This window comes from Ammodytes marinus, assembly GCF_949987685.1.
Source record: "Ammodytes marinus genome assembly, chromosome: 7".
Taxonomy (NCBI): Eukaryota; Metazoa; Chordata; class Actinopteri; order Uranoscopiformes; family Ammodytidae; genus Ammodytes; species Ammodytes marinus.
The window spans coordinates 18741629-18762259 of NC_137211.1; the positions used below are offsets into that span (position 1 = coordinate 18741629).

The 20631-nt window shown below is 40.0% G+C and overlaps 2 protein-coding genes across 2 annotated transcripts; one reads left to right on the forward strand and one right to left on the reverse strand.

Annotated features, from left to right (window-relative positions):
• Positions 1-1276: 1276 nt before the first annotated feature.
• Positions 1277-16181, forward strand: col9a3 (collagen, type IX, alpha 3; the record flags this gene model as incomplete). Its single annotated transcript, XM_080030959.1, has 32 exons — positions 1277-1342; positions 2294-2362; positions 3634-3669; positions 4287-4358; positions 4548-4601; positions 6066-6101; positions 6589-6612; positions 6794-6847; positions 7637-7690; positions 7872-7913; positions 8154-8210; positions 9405-9458; positions 9584-9637; positions 9809-9862; positions 9973-10026; positions 10152-10205; positions 10314-10367; positions 10455-10508; positions 10613-10666; positions 10920-10964; positions 11056-11109; positions 11243-11296; positions 12036-12089; positions 12340-12411; positions 13212-13247; positions 13369-13413; positions 13946-13978; positions 14600-14746; positions 14880-14934; positions 15025-15207; positions 15753-15830; positions 15997-16181. 32 exons carry the CDS (start codon positions 1277-1279, stop codon positions 16179-16181), a joined length of 2037 nt encoding a protein of 678 aa, XP_079887085.1.
• Positions 16182-17729: 1548 nt separating this feature from the next.
• LOC307252892 (transcription factor-like 5 protein) lies at positions 17730-20171 on the reverse strand (the record flags this gene model as incomplete). Its single annotated transcript, XM_080030716.1, has 6 exons — positions 19675-20171; positions 19415-19571; positions 19147-19306; positions 18832-19018; positions 18297-18438; positions 17730-17855 (listed from the first exon to the last, which is right to left on the reverse strand). The coding sequence occupies exons 1-6, from the start codon at positions 20124-20126 to the stop codon at positions 17730-17732; spliced, it is 1224 nt and encodes a 407-aa protein (XP_079886842.1). The 5' UTR covers positions 20127-20171.
• Between the last annotated feature and the right edge of the window lie 460 nt (positions 20172-20631).

Below are 20631 nucleotides of genomic sequence, written 5' to 3' on the forward strand. Positions count from 1 at the left end.
ATTGACCAAGCGAACTATCATCTCTGTCCTTAAGGATTACTTTTAAATTCTCCCAAGGTAACTCCGGCAGCTTCAGCTGCTTTTGTACAGTGTTCCAGGCAGAAGGCACAGCATATTTAAAGGCCTTTTTCCCTAACTCAGTTCTAGCTCTGGGTACCAACATCTGTAACACATCCCTAGAATGCAAACCATTTGTTTGTGGACATGTAAACACATAGATAGGAAGGGACCAGCCCAATGAGACACTTATAAACAAAAAACAACCAGTGTGAGAGTCTGCGTACATGTAGCGATGGACATTTTGCATTGGCATAAAGGGTACAATGTTGAACACAATCTACAGCCAGTTAAAAATTTGCAAAGCACAGTGGTAGACGGTATCCAATTTATTGAGGTACTGGTCAGGGGCATTCATGAACAGCAGGTCACCATAATCTAACAATGGTAAGAAGGTTGCAGTGAACAAACGTTTCCTGGCCTGCAGTGAGAAGCATGCTTTATTTCTAAGAAATAAACCTTATTTAATTTTCAATTTGGAGACCAGTTTTTCAAAATGTAGTTTAAAAGACAATCAATAATAAAACACAGGTATTTTTACAAATAAAGAGTCTGTGTTACAAACTGGGTAAAAGGAGCTTGAAAACATGACCATTGTACTTGTCAGGCAGAGGGGTCTTATTAAGACTTATTATGTGTTGCATAATGGGACATGTAGGAAATGCAACATTTGTGGAGCTTGACCCTTACAACTCAGGTCAGGACGTCTTGCCCTCGATTGGGTTAGTTTTCTGAACAGGTCGAACTTGGGACTATGGAAGTGTCACTCAATTGCAAAGTCACTTCAACACAGTAGGTAGCCTAGGCCTACCACTAAAATAACCTTAAGAAGTACAACATTTATTTTACATTGCAGGCATGGGGAATTTGTTTAGGCCCGTTTCTAATTGGCCATAGCCCGAACCCAGGCATACCTTTAACGCTATAAGCTCAGCCCACTTTCCCCGGTGTCCGAAATGATTTTCCCTTTTGCTTTTGCTGCCTCCCTCACTCCTCTTCACCCCTCTTCACCCCTGAGTGCAGTGCGCCACATTGAGTTCAGCCCATTCGGCTGGAGGCTCGGGTTTATCTGAAACCAAAGAGAAAGACATTCAGGAGCTGCGCGCCGTGTGGTGAAGAAAGGCTCCGTATCGGACGCTGGGGGGGAGTGAGAGAGGACCAGGGAACCAGGGATTTTGACTTTTTATCCCCCGCATAGACTCGGGTTTGTGGGCTCGCCATGGCGGTGTTCTCTGCTCTTTGGGTGCTCTTATTGTGCCAGCTTTTGACAACATCCTCAGCGCAGGTAAGGGCCATGTAGTGCCGCATCCCTCCTTCATTTAACCGCCTGCATCATAACCGAAATTATTTTCTGTGTTTATTTTTTAGTTAATTTATAGCCTAGTTTTATCTTAGTCCGAAAAGGTTAATGTGAGCTGCAGACCCAACTAGCCTATTGATAATAAAGTAAAGGCCCCTTGTGTTGATAATGGTGACAGTCTTAAGGCCTGAGCTGCATGCACTCATCCCTAAACTCTGATGCTTTCTCAGAATATTTTCTTAAACTTCTAAAAACGTATTCTCTTACAGTTATCATTGACTGAATCCTGGTTGGTATTTTGTTTGTCTGGCTCCGTAGGCCTGTTTTTACTCCTCCATCTCAGCCTGATTGTGTGCAGGTGGCTTAAGCTTTTCGCACTAGTTGGTGAATTTGGGGTTATGTTTTCCATGAACCTGTGGAATGCACAGATTGGAGATCAGTGCCACTGCGCACAATGCCACCTCTGTTCATTCAGACTCCCTGGTTGAGTCTGACGCAGGAGCTGATTTGAAAAGTCCTCAGTGAATTAAGTTTATTTTGTTTTAATTAACTACTGGTTTATTTGTGTTTCCATAGAAATCCATTTAAGCCTTCCTCTTGTGCTCAAAAAGTACATACGTATTCAGCCTTGATCTTTATGGGATTTTCACACAATATTTCATGGAGTTGTAGTCATGTCTGTAGTGATTTATATCAAGTTACATCTTTAGAATAAAGCAATATTCTTTAATTTCATCAACATTGTCTTAATTATACTTTTACCCTTATTTCTATTAATTATCATGTTGATGCCAAAGTATTTGCAGTATATTTGATGTCACTTTCTATTTCATGCAATTCATATCAAACCACAGCCTACACATTATACCTGTGGTTTTGAAGGACCAGTGGATACATAATATTACTGTGGCTGATTTGATGAATTTTATTTTGCAGAGGCCGGGGCCCAGAGGTGCTGCTGGGCCACTAGGACCCCCGGGGGCCCCTGGAAGGGATGGCACCGATGTGAGTTAACCAGACTGCCAACTGTTTATTTACTTCTTTTCCATTGTACCATATTACTTTTTCCTAATTGAATTTTTTTTTCTCTCTATGAGTAAATCACTGATTTTACAGGTTGCCTATGTTCCACATCTTTTTAGTGTCAAGTTACTGATGATCGAAATCGCCAACAATTACAATAATTGTTAAATTGGTGCCTCCGCCTCTACTACAGGATCTGTGGCGTCACATACCTTTGCTAGAAAGTGTTTCCTTTGTGCACAAATGTGGCTGAAAAGTTTCTAGATGTTAGTTTTTATCATTTTGACTCCTCCCAAAGCCCCTCCCTCAAGCATGAAATCATAAGCATCGTTTTCAGGTAGGCAGGGTTTAGGTGGGTGTCTACTAAATGGAGATGTGTGGGTGAAAAAGTTTCCCAAAAACTTTCTGGTTAACTAACTTTTCCTATTAAACCCAATCTAGTCCTACTATACCTTTCAACACTTAGATTATGTACTGTCTGTGAATGGCTTGTACTACTTCTTCAGTTGGTCATATCAATTCAAACAATTTCCAAATAATAAACGTGGACCATACAACCCACTTATATTTAAGCCACTCATAAAGGGGGTTTACTGGTCTGTAGGATAATACACAATCTTAATTGTACTTATATGAGTAAACATGATGTGCTGAGACTTTATTTGCAAAAGTTATGAGAGGAAATTGGATTATGGGTAAACCAAGTAAAAAGAAAACATTGTTAACGAGGTGACATACTTCATTAATCTCTTTAGATGTTTACTTCTTTTCACATTGATTTTTGTTTCTATGAAATGAAAGAAATGTTGGTATTGCCTATATTGCCTATATGTCAGGAAATGTATTTTTCTGTAATTATTTTTGGGACTCCAATAAAGTGTAGGCACACAGAGGGCCCATTCATGCATTCCCCAACCCTGTGAGACCATCTAGAGTTTCACCTCACACCTCCTCCCTGCACCTTCATCCCCCTGTACAAACCAAACCCAAGCTTTTATCATGTGACCAGTGGGCATGGGTTCAGTTCAGCAGTGTTTGTTCTTCCCCTGTCACTGCAGAAGCTAAACATACTATCCTTTCTACTGAAGCAGACTAGAGACTCACTGATTCACTCACTTTAAGTGTTTTTTGTTGTTGTTGTTGGTATAGCACTACGTTACTGAATTATCTGAATCAAACACTGTAGTCACTGTTAGTAAAAATCCTCTAAAAATGCTCCTGCTCATGTTACTTATGTTTCTTTCCATTAACAGGGGAAAGATGGGCCTGCTGGACTGTCGGGGAAAGCAGTAAGTATTCCAACAAGTCAATTATCTGTCAGTGTTTTTAATATTTTCTTTGAACCACCCTTTTGACCTCAGAAATGAACTGCAACACCCACATATGCCACAACATGTCAAAACATTATGAGAGTAAGAGTTAAATTGGTGCAACTTGTTATGCCGTGTATTGCAAATTTTAACCAAACTTCTAATGTACCACCACTTATGTGCATATGAATTTTTCATTTATTTATTTATGATTGGGACAATGCTCATTAATTAACAGGATGACAGGATTCTGTAAATAAGCCAGAGTTAGCTGTGTGTGCTAATGAATAAAATAAAGAGACAGCCCTGTTGTCCTTTGAACACAGCACAGAGTACTGAACGTGATGAACCATGCCTCAAGTGAAAGTAACAAAGTCTTTTTGATGTAAATATTTGTACAATAGTCTCCCCTTTTTCTGAACTGTCTATCCCCCTAATATTTTTTTTACAGTTTGATATAGCCAAAGATCCCCAAACTGTCTGAACACACTTTAAAGTGTGTACACTCTACCCCTATGTTCAAGTAGTCAGCCATTATTCAGTTAGCTACATCATGTTTTTGTTGTGCGCTTGTTCATTAATATCTGTCTGTTTAGGGGCCAAAGGGAAAAGCAGGAATACCAGGCGTAGCAGGAAAACCAGGCCTGCCCGGACTTCCAGGGGTTGATGTAAGTGTCCAATAACCAGAAAACAAAAATCTCATATTAATAACATCAGCACACCATATGTGTGTTTGTCCATACATGTCATGAAAACATGATTTAATTGAGTACTGTGGATTTGAAATATTGAACATGTTTAAATTAACAGCAGAGTGAGGCAATGATGTGCAACTGAATGATGTACTTTCTTATCAGGGTTTGACAGGTCCTGATGGTCCTGCTGGGAAGGATGGACCCCCAGGGGAAGCAGTAAGTATGTTGCAGTCCTTTGATCCTTCACAGGATGCTGAGGATACACTTAAATATGTCCCCAATTGAATTTTATGACACCACTTCAGACTGTCCCCCATTGGTCGACTGGTTGAAGTCAGCCACTATTAATTCACATGCGACATTGTGTAATATGCAAAAACAATGCATGTTGATCAGGCGCTGTTGTATGAAGATCTTTCCGAGGGTCTAACAGAGACAAGGCCCATGTTTTTTTACTCTGTCAGCCTGGGTTTATCAAGTGGGCTCAGTGTCTTGGTGTGGATATTTTTAATGAGGGATCAGAATCAGACTTGTTTCTGCTGCTTCCCTAAGCCGGCCTGGAATGCCACACTTTGTGGCCTCAAACTGCATCTCCACACATGAAGACTTTTGAGAAATTTCCCACATTAGATATAAGATATGAAAGGGATAGAGGGGCCTTCGCTGCAAGCTTGCACATTCACTGTCAGACACAGATAAAGCCCCTCTGGCAATTCAACTAATTAGCCAAACTAATGAGCTAGCGTGCGTTAACCAATTTCCCTAATTACTCAGATTACTGCACTGCCATGGCTGGTTTGTGGTACTAAAGAGACATGCAAAGCCAAAAAGAATCAAAATAGTGTTGTTTGACACAGCCATTGATGAATGTTCATTTTCACAACACAATACAATAACTAAGGGCACATCAGTAATATATGTATTGGTAATTGGAATCTCCCTCACATCTGTTTGTTTGTGATTTGTTTGCCAGTATACTCTGTCGTCTAGTTTCTACACTTAGGAATGCAGTGAATAAGTAACATCACTGTGTCAGGCCTGTTTATTTAAACGTTGCTTTCTCAGACAACACAAAGACAGCTGTGAGGGAGGTAAACAAAGAGTTCAGAGAAAGAGGAGGCAGAATTATCATGGATGGATCGATAAGGAATGAAGAAGGGGGAACCACAGGAAACCATATCACTTTATTAATGAAACTATATTGTATTTTGTATAGTAGCCTATTGATTTTTTTTCCGGACAGGAATAACGGATGGGACATGTAAACAAACAAGGTTGTGACGTTTAGAGGAAGACAAACATGGAACAAGTATCTCAGACCACAAGTTCTTGTTATTATGTCCGCCACAATATGAAGTGTAGGAATCTTTATGGGACTGTACAGATATCCGAACTACATATGCAAACATTGATTTTAGGAAATTTTTCTCCTCTTTGTTACTAGTTGCAAAATATTTTTTGATCTGTTACTTAAGCATTTGAAACAGCGGAAAAAGTATTGTCCAAGACTATTTCTATTTCTATAAAAGTTGAGCTGCTGATTATTGTACATACCGTGCATGTCCACACATGGATACGCAATATGTTCAAATGGTTCATATGTAGGTCTCAAGGTTTTCTTTTGCACTGATTGATTATGTCTGAGATGTTAATCATAGCTTGTTGCCTCTCTATCCACAGGGTGAATCTGGACCTTCTGGGCCAGCTGGACCTCCTGTAAGTACCCCTACATACTATGAAACACAACATAACAGACCAATGTTAATGACCATATTGGCCTAAAAGAGTTCTCATTCCTTGATGCTTTACCACATTTGACATCTTGTCCCTTCCCAAATCGTTAGAGAAAATGCAGTTTCTTCTTTTTAAAATGTTCTAAGAGAATTTCAAAGAGAATCACTTTCTGTATTTCTGCTCATGTAAAGTCAGGGCTATAACTATAACTCAGCTCTAATAAGACCTCACTTGACCCTTTTGAGAGCGCCAGGGTCACATATTGCCACAGGAATGCTACAGATTATACTTTGTTCTGATCTGACTGGACTAAAGCGGTGCATATCAACCTCACAGCAACAACCTTGGCTGAACTTTAGAAGCAGATTTAATGCAGAAATACATCATGTGGTGGATATTGATGTTGTGAGTAAATCAAATCATCCCCTCTGTGTTTGTGACTTAATTTGCCTTCCTGTGTCTTCCGTAGGGCAGAGGGAGACCAGGAGCTCCAGTGAGTACACAGCGCCATCTTTTTATATAATTTCATATGTGATGTATTTGTATTATCTTTTTACAATGCATTCATACATTTTGAAAGTATGTTGTTTACACAATGCTGTAGCCCTGATTGTGTGCTACATCTACAAATGTAAAAATGACATCTTGCACACACCCACCTCCTTTTTTTCCAGGGCCTACCCGGAACCAACGGGTTGCCAGGCGGAGCCGGACCTCTGGGTCCAGCAGTGAGTATCTATCCTATCTCCTCATTTTCACTCCTAAATTCCTATATTATGTATCAGGAGCAGGAGGATATGAATTACCACTGGAGAGGAAATGCACTTTAGGATGTGGACTGGCCTAGTGTTTCTTATGGATCAACCCTTGTGTGAATTATACAGTGCTCAGTTACTTTGTAGTTAAAAGCTTGCTCAGTTTCAGAGAATGGGTCAGAATGCAAGTTAATGTTTGGGTGAAAGTTGAAAATACAGTTTGAATAAGTAGGATTTTCAGGGTTACCATAGTCTGCAGAAATGGTTTTACTTGTTGCTACCTTTGGATGAGTTGTGATTTTAGTGATAAAAGATCCCCCCCACATATTTATTTTTCAAATATATGGAAATATTATTTTTGGAATACTAATTTGCATTTGATTTATTTGTGTGTTGTTTGCTTTTTCCACAACAAAATGCAATTACTTTATCCACACTTGATTAGTTGCTAGATTAGTTGATAGGTTGCGTCTCGGACTACAATTGGTACACAATGATTTAATGTCAGCACAGAGAAACTTCTCCCTTTCAACAGATTCATTTGAAAACAGCCATCAAGCAACAAACTTTACAAACTCTGAGTGAAGTGACAATAATCACATCACATATTTTGAGTGGAGTGGGACCTTAAGTGCTGCTCAGCTGAGATGTTGCATATCAGCTTTAACTTTGACAAAATCACGCATTAAAATCTTATTGCTTAATTTAAACTGAGATGCTGAGGATGCTACTAATTTTGGGCCCCATCTATCCATTTCTCAGGGTGCTGAGGGTCTTGCAGGACTTCCTGGACCTGCTGGGGCCGATGGACCACCAGTAAGTATCATAACATATTTGATCACTGGTACTGCTGGTACATTAGCACATAGTCACGTACTGTATTTTCCACTGCCACCCAGTGGATCTCTTGTTGAATGTCTGTGAATTTGCAGATGCTTACCAAATGTGAGGAGGGAAATGCACTCAACTCTTTGATTGTTGTTTCTCCTTCTGTCAGGGTCTGCCCGGTACTCTTCATGATCTTAGCGGTGACCTGTTGGTAAGTTTTCAATCATGCACCTGTCAGATCATCATTCAAGGGAGCTGTATTGGCATGCTTTGACATTGCCAAAGCAATTGAGCAATACAAATACAAATATAATAAATTAGTCATAATTAAAAAAAAATGTAAGTACAGACTGGAGAATATAACATGTTCCATTATAAATGTGTATAGATATTTAATATTGCAATTGCAATTGCAATTGTACAACTATAAAGTTGTCTCTGTCCTCTGCAGTGTCCTGCTATCTGCCCCCATGGTCCATCTGGTCCCCCTGGGATGCCAGGATTCAAGGTAAATAAAATATAGTTTATGTCATGTTCTTTTTTCAAATTTGTTTTAAATTATTTGTTCTATGTGTTTAGAGGAATATCATCATAATGGCACCCTGACATTGCCTTATGCACACTCAGGGTGTATTCACACATGGAAAGTCCGTTAGTTCACTTGCTTTGGTCCAGACCAAATAGAGTTTAGATTTTTTTTGTTTGGTGTGGTCCACTTTCATATTGCCCCTTTTGCAAGTGAACCAGCATTACGAAGCAAAACCACACGTGATCTGAGGTCATTCATTCATTGGACAGACATTCTGGGGTGGAGAGAATCAGGAAGAACGAAGTAAAAACTGCGAAATATATCATTGATATATAATACGGGGTTAAAAATAATAAAAAGGCCTAGGCCTACATCTAGCCTATAAATAAAGAAGAAGAAAATCTAATTATTGTTGTTTCATATGGTTATAATATGTAGCCCTATGTCAATGCCACGTTATGTGGCTTGTAGCCTACGATGTGAAACATAATGTATAGCCTACTGTATTTTTGCTGTTGGACGCGCGGCTCGAGAGAAGAATAGGCTCAAGCTGACACTCATGTGTATCAGCTGGGTGTCAGTTCGGCGCAGTTCAGTTCCAAACTGACACAGGGACAGTATTGACGGTCACGTTGGGAAGAAAAATAAATACACACACTTCATGCAAAGCGCAGCGTGAACCTGTTGGCACTGTGCGGGAGACGCTCCCCTCTCCATCTGATCGCTGAACATATCAGCATGTGTACGCGTCATTATCAACTGTAATATTTTCGCTCGAGGCTCCCGGTCAAACCACAACTAATCTTCCTAACAACGGCGACAACAACACTTTCCCATAATGTGAAGCTGGTGGCGATTAAAGAAAAAAAAGAAAAGAAAAGAAATCAAAGGTGCAGTGCTTCCTGCAATTGGGTCGGATCGAGTCCGGCCAAATTCACACCACAAACGAACTGCAGCAGAGTTCGTTTTGAAGCGCATCGAGACCACCTCTTCAGCTGGGTCTCGGTCCGCTTGTTTGGTCCGCCCCCGAGTGCGATTGCTGTATTCACACCTGCCTGAAAGATGCGCACCGAAGGCAGAAGTGCACCTGAGTTCGTTTCAACCTAACTAAACACGGCATGTGTGAATACACCCTCAGTCTGTATTCAATTCTGTGTATTTGTGCTCCTGTAGGGACACACTGGACATAAAGGAGACAAGGGGGAGCTTGGAAAAGATGGAGAGAAGGTGAATACATCATTTGACAGATGTTGAGGCTGTCAGTCACTATTATGTATTCATAAGAATAGATTGATGTTCACAATATTTTTGATTAAAGCTTGTCATCCATCTGTGATTTGTTCTTTCTCTAGGGTGACTCTGGTCCACCTGGCCCTCCAGGTATTCCTGGGACTGTGGGTCTGCAGGTGAGTTAACTAAAGATTATTCAAAAATTATTATTTTTCCTGTTACTGTATGACCTTTCACTTGTAAGCACACATTAAGTACCACAATTTGTGATGAATTATTGAATATGGTTCAACGTGGTTTGTGATGTATCTTAAGTGTCTTCACAATTCTTGTATGCTCTGTTCCAGGGCCCACGTGGTCTCAGAGGTTTACAAGGCCCGATGGGACCTGTAGGAGACAGAGTAAGCAACCCTGACCGCTCCTTCCCTGTTCACTCACAATTAAGACATTTAAATTGGTGTACTCACATGTACTGTATGTTTCCTTGACCTCATGCTCTGTTTCTCTGTAGGGGCATCCTGGTTTCAGAGGCAAACATGGCATTGCCGGCATCATTGGAAAGACAGTGAGTCTATCCTTGTTTGTGACACGCTTGTAAATCGAAACAGTGCCTGGTAATAGTTCACAGCCAAAGTAGCACGGCTGGTCCCATCAATGAATAGCTGTGTGTGTTTCATCTGATGTCTCCAGGGCGACGCCGGAGAAAAAGGACCACAGGGATTCAGAGGGCCTAAAGGAGAAATTGTAAGACTTTGATCTATGGCTATTATTTTTCAATTATTTCCCATTATTCTTAATTTTTCAAGTCAAATATAACATGCCTAAATTACACTCTTATGTGTTTTTCAACAGGGTAAAATTGGTCCCAAAGGAGGTCCTGGGGGCTCAGGACCCAAAGGGGAGCCTGTAAGTGCATATATGGAAGAGTATACATTTTTAATAAGCATCTTTCTCTCAGAACCCTGAGAAAATGATATCTGATGTCTCCTACAGGGTATTCCTGGCAGAGATGGTAAAGATGGCGCACAAGGACTAGATGGCGAGAAGGTAGGTCACACCTTTTCTTTTCTAATTATTTGGGCTTAAATTAGTAAGTGAGTCCACGGCTTGAGTAAAACGCATGTCAAAATGTTGTCTGTCTGTGTCATTAGGGTGATGCTGGACGCCATGGGACAGTCGGAGAGAAAGGACCGAACGGCCTTCCAGTAAGTATTTTGTAATAGACTTCTCCTGTCTAATTTGCATTAAGGCTAATTATTTAAATCCTTCATCACCTTCATTCTTCTCTCTAAGGAGAAATGTAATTGCAGTACCCACGCTCAGCACCCCTTCTAATTGGTGAAAATTATGCTAGTCTGAAAAGTTGTTACCATGCTTTTTGCTCAAAAAACTGATCACATGGGGTGTGTGCGACAAAACTCTCCCAGTTTAGTAATCGTTGTGCGTTTTCTGTTCCAGGGTTTACAAGGAAAGGCTGGTACCAAGGGTTCTAAAGGAGGAGTTGTGAGTATTACAGAAACAAAGAAACTGGCTTTCAACCTTTAAGCTAATATTGGTACCATGGATGACAACATTTATCTTCTATTCACACCAGGGTGATCCGGGCAAGATGGGAGAGACAGGACCCTCTGGAGAGCCAGGTATTCCTGTATGTATCTGATTGGCTCTTTTTTTTGGGGGGGGGAGGTTATTACTTGGTCACAGCTTCTCTAACATGTCACTTATTAACCTAACCCCACTGTAAACTGTTCCTGACACCGTCTGTCGTCTTCTCCCTTTAGGGTGATATTGGCGTGCCAGGAGAGAGGGGCATAGATGGACCCAGAGGAGTGGCGGTAAGTGAATGCTGACACTATTAACTATAAGGCATTATGTTCTTATGTCAAATTGTAACAGCTACAAAAGCTTCAAAAGCATTCAGTACAGGCAATTTAAAAATACATATATTTGTCCCTTTAAGAACCCAAATGATTAGACTTTCTGCTGCCCACTATTCACAGAATAGAAACTCAGCTTCATACACTGTTCTAATAACCAGTTTGGATATTTGAATGCATAATGACATGAAAAAGAAATTGGATTTATGTAAAGAGCCCATCTTAAAAGACCACAATGCACAGCAGCATACAGCATCAATTTGTTCACATTGAGAAAAACTGGAATAGCAGGATAATAATTTGCTGCCCTTTTGAAGTTAATGGTATTCTGCTACAAAAGGACTTAGATTATTGTGGACGGTTCAGTTGCTTGCTAAGGTGGAGTTATTGAGTAATAAAGGGACAGTGATGAGAGCAGGTATTCATAAAAGAGGAATTTGTTCAACAGAGGGTTTTTTGTTTTTCACATCACAGGAAAGAAGGATAAAACAGCACAGGAATAATCTGACCTCTCTCGTACACTGCACTGTTGAATGAATCATATCCCACACAACCCTTATGCCCATTTTTTGTTCTTCTAAACTGAAAAGTCAACAAGAAAAACCTTTTTTTTTCAAGTGTAAATTGATACCCAGTTTGGTTTACTACTGAATGCTTTTCCCAGTAGGAATACATTATAATTGTCTGTTTCCAACAGGGAGGTATCGGACCAGCGGGCAACATTGGGCCTCAGGGAGTGAAAGGCTTCCAGGTCAGTTGCATTGTGATCATGACGTCGCCGATCATTGTCAGTTTATTTAAACGATCAGTTAACTCACACTGGCTGTGTGTGTGTGTGTGTGTGTGTGTGTGTGTGTGTGTGTGTGTGTGTGTGTGTGTGTGTGTGTGTGTGTGTGTGTGTGTGTGTGTGTGTGTGTGTGTGTGTGTGTGTGTGTGTGTGTGTGTGTGTGTGTGTGTGTGTGTGTGTGTGTGTGTGTGTGTGTGTGTGTCATGTACTGCAGGGGGTAAAAGGAGCCATGGGGGATGCAGGTCTTCCAGGTCCAACAGGAATCCGTGGAGAGTTTGGTGAAAGGGTGAGTTTGACGTGTGTGATATTATTAAATGTGTCCCAGGGCTTAGCGTCATCCAGTGTAATCCAGACCATGACACAGAAACGGGCTTCAACTTTCGGATAATAATAAAAAAAATACATTCTCCCAGCTACCATAAGTGAATCTACTAGTTGTATTTCTTGAATCACCCATTAATCATTTAGTGTAATAATGTCAGCAAATAACATAGCTCATTGTAACATCCTCAAAGGTTTTGTATGAAAACACAATTACAGTCAGGATATTATGCGAGTAGGCTAACAAAAACAGTAATATTCACATTTGAGAAGATGGAAATAGTGTGGCAATCTTTATTTAAAAAATCTTGTAGTAATTTTTCTGTAAATTGACTCATCAAATAATTTACCAATTACTTTACATACAGCCCTAATGCAGTATGTGAAATACGACAACAAATATCTTCATCAGGCGCCACTCCTTTAAATACAGACATACAACACGAACAGAATATCCACACACAAACACCAACAGAGATATGTACCTATCCAGCTGCACTCATGGGAGGCTACCGTATGTCAATAACCAGCTCCTCAGTCTTAGTGGTATAAGCTATAAAATTCGACCAGGAGAGATCTGAAACACAAATAGGCCTCCTGTTCAGAATCCGAGGAGAGAACAAAGCCAGTCTTTATACCGCTCCTGGTTCCCCTTGAACCAGCCCACCTCGTTTCCCCTCATCCCCCCTTCCTTCTGCCACAGCCGGCCTTCCACAAAATTTCTCAACATGGCTCTCGTTTATTCTCTCTCTCCCTCTCCTACAGGGCCCAGTCGGAGCTTCTGGACCTAAAGGCGACATGGTATGTTTTTATTTTCTAAATGATTATGCTGAAAATCTTATCAGTCCCTGAGTCTAAACACTTTCAAACAATAAAGTTTTGAGATTTATTGTATAACTCAGATCTTATGTTGTCTATCCAGGGTGTGGCAGGAAGTGATGGTTTACCAGGAGAGAATGGAGAACCTGTGAGTATTTTCTTAATCTCCACAGTTCAAGCAGAATCCATACATTGGACTATTAGTCACTCTAGAGATTCATTACTGTGTTCGCACTAATTATTTACACAATTGATTCAGGAATCTGCTGAACCGCCGTCTGTTTTCATATAGATTTTACTTGTTAATAAAGCACTTCATGTTCTTGCACAAGTCTATCTTTCCCCTCAGGTCCTCTGGCACAAGTTTTTTTTGATGAAAAACAAAAACTTTGGTGAAGAAAAATTGAGTTGTCATGCGCTGAACCTTTCAGCTGTTGTCTGCCCTGCCCAATCTTTAAACCTGTTTTTTCATTAGAATGTTTACAGCCATTATTTACATTGGATTAAATGCTTTGTATTCACTACCTAAAATATTATTTCCTCTCGTTTTATCTATTTTATGGTTAAATTATCACTATTATTATCACTTTTTGTACTTAATAAATGTCTTTGTATCTTCAAAATGCAATTACCTTAAAGTTCTCAATTATATTTAAACAGACATATCTTCTTGTTTTCAGGGACCTTTTGGCCCAGTTGGACAAAAGGGAGAGGTGAGTTACATCAATGTTTTCATTTACATTTAGTCACTCATTTGTCCTCTCTCTTGCAGTGTGTCATAACCCAATAGATATTAATCTTTTCACACAGAGCACATAGGGATCAGATATTGTATGCTATTGTGATGTGCAGTGTGTAATAAGCAGCAGAAGTTTGTTCAAAACTCCCTCCTGGTACTTAGCTCTCTCAGCTGTTACCCACTTGTCAGACCCATTGCATGTGATTCTGCTTCACATTCCAGCTTTAATAGGATTAATTAGAGATAGGTATTGCAGCTTTAGCTTTATTGGCCTGTTCGCTGCTATCGCCACAAGGGATAGGGGAGTCACATTAAGCTGTAGCACAATTTATGCAATTAGAGACACAGTGCTGATGAGCCTCACTCTCGTAGTCTCATTTACTGTTTGCTGTGCGCGCTGGAGTAATTATCAAGCAACAAGACGCCATATGAATCCGCCCCCGCATTGTCTCAACAAACACAATTTGCTCCTTAGTTGGTGTTTAGTCAACTAACAAATCAGAGGCTTATGAATGTTTTTCAAAATAATTTTTTTTTTTTTAATTTTTGCAAAATCTAAATGAGTTATTTCATAGATTATTCTTTTTGATTATAGTCAGGGAAACGGGGCGAACTGGGACCGAAGGGCGTGACGGGTCCTCAGGGAGAGCTTGGGGCAAGAGGGCTCCCAGGAAAACAAGGAACAATGGGCTTTCAAGGGGAGCAGGGTCTACCTGGAATTTCAGGAAAGACAGGTGTACCTGTGAGTATTTTTGTTTTGTACAAAACTGCAAATAGCTTGTAATTGGTGGAAGAATATTAAATGCTGATTTCTAATAAACTGCCTGAATGAGATTAAATTTTTTTTTAAATTATTTATTAAACCTTTATTTCAGGGTAAACTGGCAAGTGAACAGCATATCAGAGAGCTGTGTGGCTCAATGATCGATGGTGAGAAATCTCAATTAATCTTTATTATTCCCTCATGTTGAATAAAAGTTAAGACTAGGAACTGACCTGCTGATGTTTTCCACCACTCAGATCAGATTGCACAGTTGGCCGCTAACCTTCGAAGACCCCTATCCCCTGGAATGGTGGGCCGCCCCGGCCCTGCTGGGCCTCCAGGAAAGACAGGAGATGGTGGCTCTATTGGGCATCCAGGTTCCCGTGGACCTCCAGGGTACAGAGGCCTGCCAGGAGATCTCGGAGACCCAGGTCCCAGAGGTATGAAAAGGAAATCAATGCCAAGTTTTGACCTTTTTGTAGGAGCACAACCATCACTTCATCAGTGCCTCAATAATTGCAAAATTACATGATCTAATTATAAAAATCAGCATAATGAGCATAAATCACTGTGTAAACTGTTAAATATTTTATATAAAGTTTGGTAGCTTAGTCCAGTTCACAACCTACGGGTCAAGGTACGTTCTGAGATGCTTACTGGGGTTTGAAAAGGGTTACAATTGTTTAACAAATAAAGTTTTGGTGAACAATTTGAATCTGAAATGTAACTAAGTGCCCCAAATTGACACTTTTAAGGGGCAACAAGCCAACAGGGTTGTGAACTGGTGTAATCCTTAACAGTGCATTGTATTGTGTAAGATTACCTTATTTTTTTTATATATTCTTACAAAACAATATCACCTTCTAAAAATGTAGTTGCGTATAAATGGAGTAACATAAAATGGAAAAACTTTTTAAAGTAAAGTGAACTTGAGTTAAACACATTAAGTTACTTTCCAGCATTGATTAAAATGTCTTTACTGTAGGTAATGTTGGCCAGCCAGGAGATAAGGGACCCATTGGCAAAGCCCTTGATGGGCCCACTGGAGACCAAGGATACCAAGGTATGTGGCCTTAAACAGCACATGCTTATCAGAGCTTGAGCTAATCTGAACATTGTTTCCAACTACATTTAATGTAGTGAAAATGTTCTGGGTGTCGTTATCTCATTCCCAGTCAATTGTGATACAGTCATTTGCCTTTGGCTAATTACCCGTATGCTGTCCACAGGTCTTCCAGGAGTAGCTGGAATCGTCAAAGATGGGCGTGATGGATCTCCAGGAGATCCAGGTGAGTCTGGAGAGCCAGGCCGGGTAGGTAGGACTGGGCACACAGGACCGCCAGGAATCTGTGATACAACAGCCTGCCAGGGAGCAGCGGCCGCCGGGAAATCCTCCAACCCCAAAAACCATTAAACATGACTTCCTGAACCTGACGCTGTCAAACCGGAGCAGGAAGGCTAATACGCAAGGGCGGGAAGGAAGAAAAGAAGCGAGTGATCACAAAAAATGTTCCTCTTTATTTAAATATATGTATCACACGATGGGAAGAGTAACATCAACAGGTGTGGTTTTTTGAGAGGAATAACGGAACATCCGTGGATTGACATGAATACCAGAGCAACTGAGAGACAAAACATCAAGATGACATCCAGAAATAAAATGGACAGAGGCGCAGAAGAGTCCAAGAGAACAGCTGCATTGCTCCAAATATTACAGTATCACATAACAAGACTTTACTTACAAAAAACTGGAAAATTTAAGATGAGTCATTTGTGTATAAACTTTGTACATGTTCTTTTCCATGGCCCCATTACCTTAGTTAACATCCTTTTGGCAGATGACGATCTAAAAACAACAGTGACTGTCTGAAGTGAATGTGCATGTTTAATGGCCCGTTAATGTTAATCACAGGCGTTACCTCAAAATACAAGCTTACAGTGTAAGATATGAATATAGGCGCCTGGGCAAAAAGCCTTTGCCAAGGAGCTATGTATGTTTTGTAAAAGGAATAAAAAAACACAAATACCCAGGTGCACAAAAATTGTGTAGATTAATGCAAAAACAAAACTTTTGATAATCATTTTTTACAGCTTTTTCTTTTAAAGTATTTTTTTTTAAGTTCGTGTGAAGATGATTCTCTAGATGTGAGAATTTGAAACAAAATAAAACGTGTGGATGCATAAATCAGTCATTGTTAAACAAATTCAAGAATCTTAGGAGTAATTTTCTTCCTTTTTAAAAATCTGCAATGGCAACACATAGTAATGTACTACCGGTGCTGTAACTATTAAATATACATGACCTTAAATACTATTTATTATTTGTGGGTGACTGTTGTATGTACAGTAAGATGCTACAGCGACATGTTGTAAGAAAGAACAAATAAAGCCACTTTTCAGTAAAACATTACTCTTCTTTACATATCAAATGAACAGTCTGTACTTCAGAGTAATATGTTTAACACTATGAAAGTCAAGTAATCCCATTAATTCACAAGTAGAAACATTCATTTCAATTAAATATGTGATTGAAGAATAAACGTATTTGGACACTGAAACTGAACAACGTACTTTATGAACATAGTGTAACAAAAGTAAACTATTTAAAATACAAGTATAAAATGTGGATCAAGCATATAAAAGGTGCACATATAATTAAAATTTGCTAAATGTATGATAGCTTAAGAGCTGAAATCTCTTCATAAGATCTTAATCTCAGCAGATTCTCAAAGGGGAAACAGTGCCACCTAAGTATGGCATTTTGAAAATCCCCTTTTACAAATGTCTGCTTTTGAATATATAAAAAAACGGAGCAAAAGGACATTGTTTGTCATTTAAAATGTTACAACACATTTACCTAACCCTTTGCTAGACCTCTTGGGACAACCCAGGTTACTTTAAAGGGAAACTTAAAATGTATTTGATTATTTGGCTGACTTATCGGATAAAAAAGTGATGGGTGTCACTGCTCTACTGCAAGAGGAATGCTAAGTGTCTCGTCCATGTCTCCGAGGACTGGGTCCTGGCCTGAAGCGAGGCTGGATTTAAGAAAGACACCTTTGTCATCAGTGAACGCCTTCTGAAACTCCTGTCAAGGGTAGGGGTGAGATAGCAGATGAGTGTGGTTAATGGCAGAGCACTAACACTAATATTTTAAGTCTGTGCCGATCTACACCTCTCCTTTACTGCATGTGGTGGTGGTGTTGTACACAGTAACCATAATTTAGGAAAATAGACTAGGGCTTGTTTAAATTTGCAGTATTTATCCATTTACAACACAAGATAATCAATCATAGTAAAATAATAAAAATTATTTGATTTAATTATTTCATACAAATGGGAATATGATTATGTGTGATAACTATGTAAATAACAGAAGTCATAAAAAGTCGGCAGCAGGACCTATTATTCTTGCAGTAAGAGGCAATGTAATTTAGCTCTTATTTTACAGCCCCAGGTTTTAGTGTCAAATAATTCAGTTTCAGTGTAATCAAGCTAAATTGCTACTTAAAAAACAACCGAAACGTACCTCCTTGAAGGTGTCCCCATACGTTTTATTGATGTATCGGAGGAAGGCAGTGGTCCACTGCAGGGTGGTGACTTTGTCTGTATCTTGGTCACAGAACGGCACCAGCATGTTCAGCTCATCACAGCATGAACGGATCCTCTTTCTGCACAGCAGAAAAGACAATACATGTTTTTATCATCATCATCATCAACTTTTATTTAAACAGGAAAAAATTGCTAAGAAACAATGTCTTATTTAAGCAATGGCCTGACCTGCCACCCTGCTCTTACATCCAAAACTCTCCCCTATACAGGGCTGGCTCTACAATATTAATGAATGTATTTGACAAGGACATGGTTGCATTCAAATAAAATGTGATGTACAAAGGCCAAGCTGATCTCTGGTTTGCTTCATAAAACACTGTAATACAAGCATTTAGGTAAACAATAAAACAAACAAGCACTGCAAACAGTAGATGAAACACACAATGAGCCATACTGTTTGTTCATTTTGTTTGTCTGTCTGTTAACTTCAGCTGTTAGTAATGGCTGCTCACCTGCGCTCCCTCTCCTTACTGTTGTGTCTCTCCCTGCGCTGGCTGATTGACATATGAGATCGAGCTCTTTTCCTGGTGCCGTTCCCACTTTCTCCAGCTGAGTCTGGGGCAGCTTTAGCACCCTGGATGGGTTGTGGGCTGCTGGTGTTACAATGGTTCCCGGAGGCAGCAGGTGTCACAACGTCGTCTATGAAAAACACGAGTGTGCGAGACTTAGTTAATCACAGACGTATGTGTTTGCACTTTAGGATGAAAGACAATAACAGACTACAACTTTCAAAATAAGATCAGGTTAAGTGTTTTGTAGATAATTACTTTCTGTGTTCACCATCTGCTGCTCCTCTGCTGAGTTGCTGCAACTTGTGTAGTGAGCTTTGGCAGCAACCCTTTCAGGGCGAAAATTCAATGAAAAGTTCTTTGGGATGATCAAACCCTGATGCTTAGGTTCAACCATGTGAGGAATATGGCTAATCACCTATGATTAAAACAAGGGGACAGAAACAAGGTTTAAAAATGTAATTTGATTGTGGCTTCTATAAAAAATAAGAAACTGAATATAGAATTATAATTTTTTTGACCATACTTGTTCACACATGTTGGTGACTGGGTTATAAACACCCCCTACAAACGGGCTGGTAATCTCATAGGGATTTGCTCTGTCTGTTTTAATCCACTTCTGCATTTGAGGGTGTATGCCTGCGTCTTGAGCCTCAGCCGTCTGCTGGAGCATTGTCAAAAAACTGTAACACAACGAGAAGTTTGGCAGATACAAATAAGAACTTAAGCTTCATGGTGCTATATTTACAAAAATAAATTACAATAAAATATCTTAACCAAGCCTACTTGCTAAGAACTGCTGACTGAATATCTTGCTGTCTTGGGGTGTCGGCAGACATGGTGTTAAACCTTTTCTCCAAGCAAACTCTAGCAGCTGATCTGGACCGGTTCAGTGATGATGCGCTGCCGTTGACACGAGGATCAGGACTGTCATCACCTCTGACTCTGGCCATTACAAAGCCCGGGACCTCTCCATAGGAAGCTGGTGTCTTTTCCCCTGGCATCAGCAGGCAGTGTTCGTCCGTTGAAGTTGATAGATCAATAGCTTGGGAGGTTGTGAATGGAGAAATGGCAGTGGATCCAGAGCTTTCTTTAAGCATCACTGTAGCAGGGTGAGATCTCGCATCGGGCCCATCAGGAGGCCCAGCCTGTGCCTCCATGTGTGCCTGGACAAGGTGCTGGAGGTGTGTGTATTCAACCTCTGACATCTCCATCAGACCAAGCTCAGCTCCTAACATCTGCTGATGGTGATCATGTGTCAGACATCCACCTTGGCTCAAAATGAGCCCGGCAGAGTCACAGGTGTGTTCTCTGTATGAGGGTGAAGGTGGTGCGTGGATGGTCTTATAACATGAGGAAAAGGATGACATTTTTCACTGTAGAAATGGGAATGAAGATAAGGAGAAACATTACTTGTTTTATCAGAGCAGGCTATCATCATGTATTATTCAACAATTGAATCCTATTTATACTACACTTTCAAACTTTTCCATGTCTTGATCCATTTTTAGCTTTCCAGTTTAGCATCGCCTTTTCTACTTCATAATTATTCATCCCTTTTAAACTTTTCATATTTTCGGTTAAAATGGTGTCTCGATGTCCGATTTTAATTAAATAAAAGTGGATAGTATTAACGTTGTTATAATACAATCTATGAAAGTATCATACTTTGATAGATGGCAGACAAAAACTATCACTGGTAACACTGACATTAAACAGTTCATATGGTTTTTATACCTCGAA